This window comes from Poecilia reticulata, unplaced genomic scaffold (assembly GCF_000633615.1).
Source record: "Poecilia reticulata strain Guanapo unplaced genomic scaffold, Guppy_female_1.0+MT scaffold_131, whole genome shotgun sequence".
Lineage (NCBI taxonomy): Eukaryota > Metazoa > Chordata > Actinopteri > Cyprinodontiformes > Poeciliidae > Poecilia > Poecilia reticulata.
The window spans coordinates 18,100-21,161 of record NW_007615014.1 but is presented as its reverse complement, the minus strand read 5'-3'; the positions used below and the strand labels follow the sequence as shown (position 1 = coordinate 21,161).

Below are 3,062 nucleotides of genomic sequence, written 5' to 3'. Positions count from 1 at the left end.
TAAGTCTTCCCTCGAAGTGTTTCGAGTTTCTACCAGGAAACAGGAAGTGAGAAGTGAATTCAGAACTTCTGTAATTAAAGCAGCGAGGGAGACGTCTTCATGAATAAAGTCTGTTTTATTGCAGAAGTGTTCTGACGTGGACTGACCCAGGTACGGCAGAACCGACCCGTGCCCGGTTGAGAGCAGCATGGCGGCTTTGGTCTGAACACTGAGTCAATTTGCTGTTTGTTGCGTCGCCGTGTTGCAGTGAGTGGGTGCAGCTGCGGCGGCTGTTTGACTCTGCGGTCGACAGGGGAAGAAGAAAGACGCTGCTGCTGCCCCCCCGCTGCACACTCACTTCCTCAAAGAGGGAGGGGAGAGACAGAAGGAAGCCATCTTGGGCACTTTGTGACATGTTTGTCCCATATCTGGCGCTGGTTCCTGCAGACGGACAGACGGTGCGTTTGGGGAAGTGGAAGCTGAGGAAACCTGGCAGGTCTTTGGTTTTTCTGAGTTTTGTTTTGCGTTTTGACAGGAAGGAGAAACRAGTTACTGAAGGAATTGGAAACTGAACTCCGAAGATCTGCGGTGTTTCCTCTGATGTTGCTCTGAGCGCCGAGTTCGGCTGGACAGACGCAGGATGAGTTCGGTTCCCCAGAGGTCGGTGGTGATGGGCTGGAGCCCACAGCAGCTGGCCGACTACCTGAAGCGGGTGAGGAACCAGAACCAGAACTTTTCCTCTTTTTCTCTGTTTCCACATCCTAAATCGTCCTGAACCCTCGGAGTCCCCAGAGTCAGGTTCTGGAGGAACCAGGACGGTTCTGGTCCGGTACAGTGCAGCTGATGGTKGATGTCATGGAGGAGAATGTCTTTATTCCCGATGAATCCTGGGAACCAAACTGGGTCAGATAGAAGCGCTGAGATGGTTGTTTCAGGTCCAGAATGATGCAACAAACAGGAACCACTTCCTGCTGATACAGATGCTAATTATCTGCTGATGAGCTGAATTAGCTACTGAGCCTGGTACTGAACCTGAACCAGAACCAGGCAGGAACCGGGCAGGCCCGGGTTGGACGCATTCTTGTGTTCCTGGGATTTTCCAGGTCGAGCTGTGAGTGTAGATCGGGTCCAGCAGTCTGTAGAACCTGTAAAACCTTTAGTGTTTTGGGTTGGTTCGTCTTCTCAAAGCTGCTTCAGCTCTTCCATGTTTGCACTATGTATTGCCTAGTCTGGACTTTGACTAGACCATTGAAGCATGTTGATTCTTTAGTTTTTCAAGCAGCTGTAGATGAGCTGCTGTGTTGATGATCCATTCTGAACCCAGCTGTAACCGGACCAGAACCAGTTCTGCCTGGCCTCTGTCTATCGGTCTGGTAAAGTTGTGCTTGAAGGAAGAACTGTGTTTGTGGCAGATGAACCTCCCCGGCTGTGATAAGGTGGTYCTGAAGAACTCCATCAGCGGCTCCAGGTTTGTGGTGAGTGTTTCTGGAGGAAGAGGATGAGGAAGAGGAGTGACGAAGGCCAGGATCATCATCCTCACTGATGTTTTTGTTTCTGCAGAACCTGACRGACAACGACCTGCAGAAGTTCCCCAAGCTTCACGCTCCGTAAGTCAGAGGAAGGTTTTCATCTCAGACTGAACACAAACAGCTTCTCTACCTTATCTAAAGCGCATTCACAGAATTAATAGACATTTATCTTTATTTTGTCTTCATGGCTGTTTTTGCTTAATCTGTGTTTATGTCTGCAGGATGATTTCTAAGATCAGCAATGAAATCTACAAAAATGAGAAGAAAGGCGGCTTGTTTTCTAAAAAGTACGTCTTACACAAACAAACATCTGTTAACCACAGAGAGCTATTTATAAAGAACAAAAGTAATTCAAGTCATTCAACCTGCCTGAAGAAATAAATAATTTCAGTYACTCTCATCCGGTTATGCTAACTAAATATTCAAATTAAACAGCTAAAAAATGAGCTTGAAGCTAAACATTCTTTTYTTYYTYYTTYYTTTTYCMWTTTYYTTTTTTTTCTAATTTTATTTATTTATTTGTTCAGTTTATCTAGTGGTTTTGCCAGAGCTTTTACTTTGATAGTCTACTTCAACTTGAAAACAAGTGAATTTGCACATTAGCTAAAATATTTAGATGTAAACAAARCAATTATTTTTATTTCTTTTCTTTGTTTCAGTTTCTTGTGCTCCTTTTTCATTTCTTCTTTTTTCAGTTTATAAAATCAGTTTGCAGATCCAGCTTCTACTTTCATAATCTATTTCGACTTCAGAACACGTAGAAATAGATTAAGTTTACAAGTTTATTCGGCTTATTAAATTGTTAGTTTCAAACTGCGACCCAAAGAAATTAATGAATAACTTTGACTTGACTTTGAAAAATTAATTATGACTAAAATAACCCAAACTGTTGTAATTTTTGACTGTAACTTTATGAACGATTCCCCATAACTGACAGCTCTAATGTTAGTTATGGCGATACCATGACGACGGTCCTGCTAAAGCCTGAAACTAGACCTCAGACATAAAGGAGACGACACTCATCCCAGCTGCTGAGCTAATAACTGAACTGGTTCATAAGTGAACTGGTTCATAAATGAACTGGTTCATAACTGAACTGAATCATGTCCTGTTTGTGTGTTTCTGCTTCACAGGTCGACTCCTAAGTATCATGAACCAGGTGAGTTAGTTTCTGTCTCCTGAGCTGATCAGGTTTGATTGGGTTTTCGTTTACAGAACCAGAACAGGAAGTGATCGGCTCGGTTCTTTCTGTTTGGCTCCAGTTGAATTATGATCAGCTGGTATTAAACTAGTTTGTTACTCTGAGATGACCGGTCCTGCAAGGTTCTGGTTTGTTCCTGATGTGAAACACAACAACTGCTGGTCTCCATGGAAATGGTCTCCATGGAAACGGCCTCAATACTGAAGCGGTGTAGTGATACAGATGTGAGAGGTTGGTAACGTGTTTCTTTGTGTTTTGCAGAGATGAACGTTGATGGAGGATGGGGCGAAGACGAGTTTGTGAGTCTGACCTGATTTCACTTTAACCCTGTTTTTCTGCTGATTTATTTAAAC

The 3,062-nt window shown here is 43.6% G+C and overlaps 1 protein-coding gene across 1 annotated transcript in view; it reads left to right on the top strand.

Annotated features, from left to right (window-relative positions):
• Positions 1 to 3,062, top strand: part of LOC103459917 (lymphocyte cytosolic protein 2-like) — a 14,119-nt gene continuing 11,057 nt past the window's right edge. The window contains exons 1-7 of the mRNA XM_008401856.2: positions 1 to 437; positions 515 to 691; positions 1,392 to 1,454; positions 1,540 to 1,586; positions 1,730 to 1,795; positions 2,642 to 2,667; positions 2,971 to 3,008. Coding sequence (XP_008400078.1) covers positions 620 to 691; positions 1,392 to 1,454; positions 1,540 to 1,586; positions 1,730 to 1,795; positions 2,642 to 2,667; positions 2,971 to 3,008 — 312 coding nt within the window. The 5' untranslated portion in view covers positions 1 to 437; positions 515 to 619. The remainder of the gene's footprint in view (positions 438 to 514; positions 692 to 1,391; positions 1,455 to 1,539; positions 1,587 to 1,729; positions 1,796 to 2,641; positions 2,668 to 2,970; positions 3,009 to 3,062) is intronic.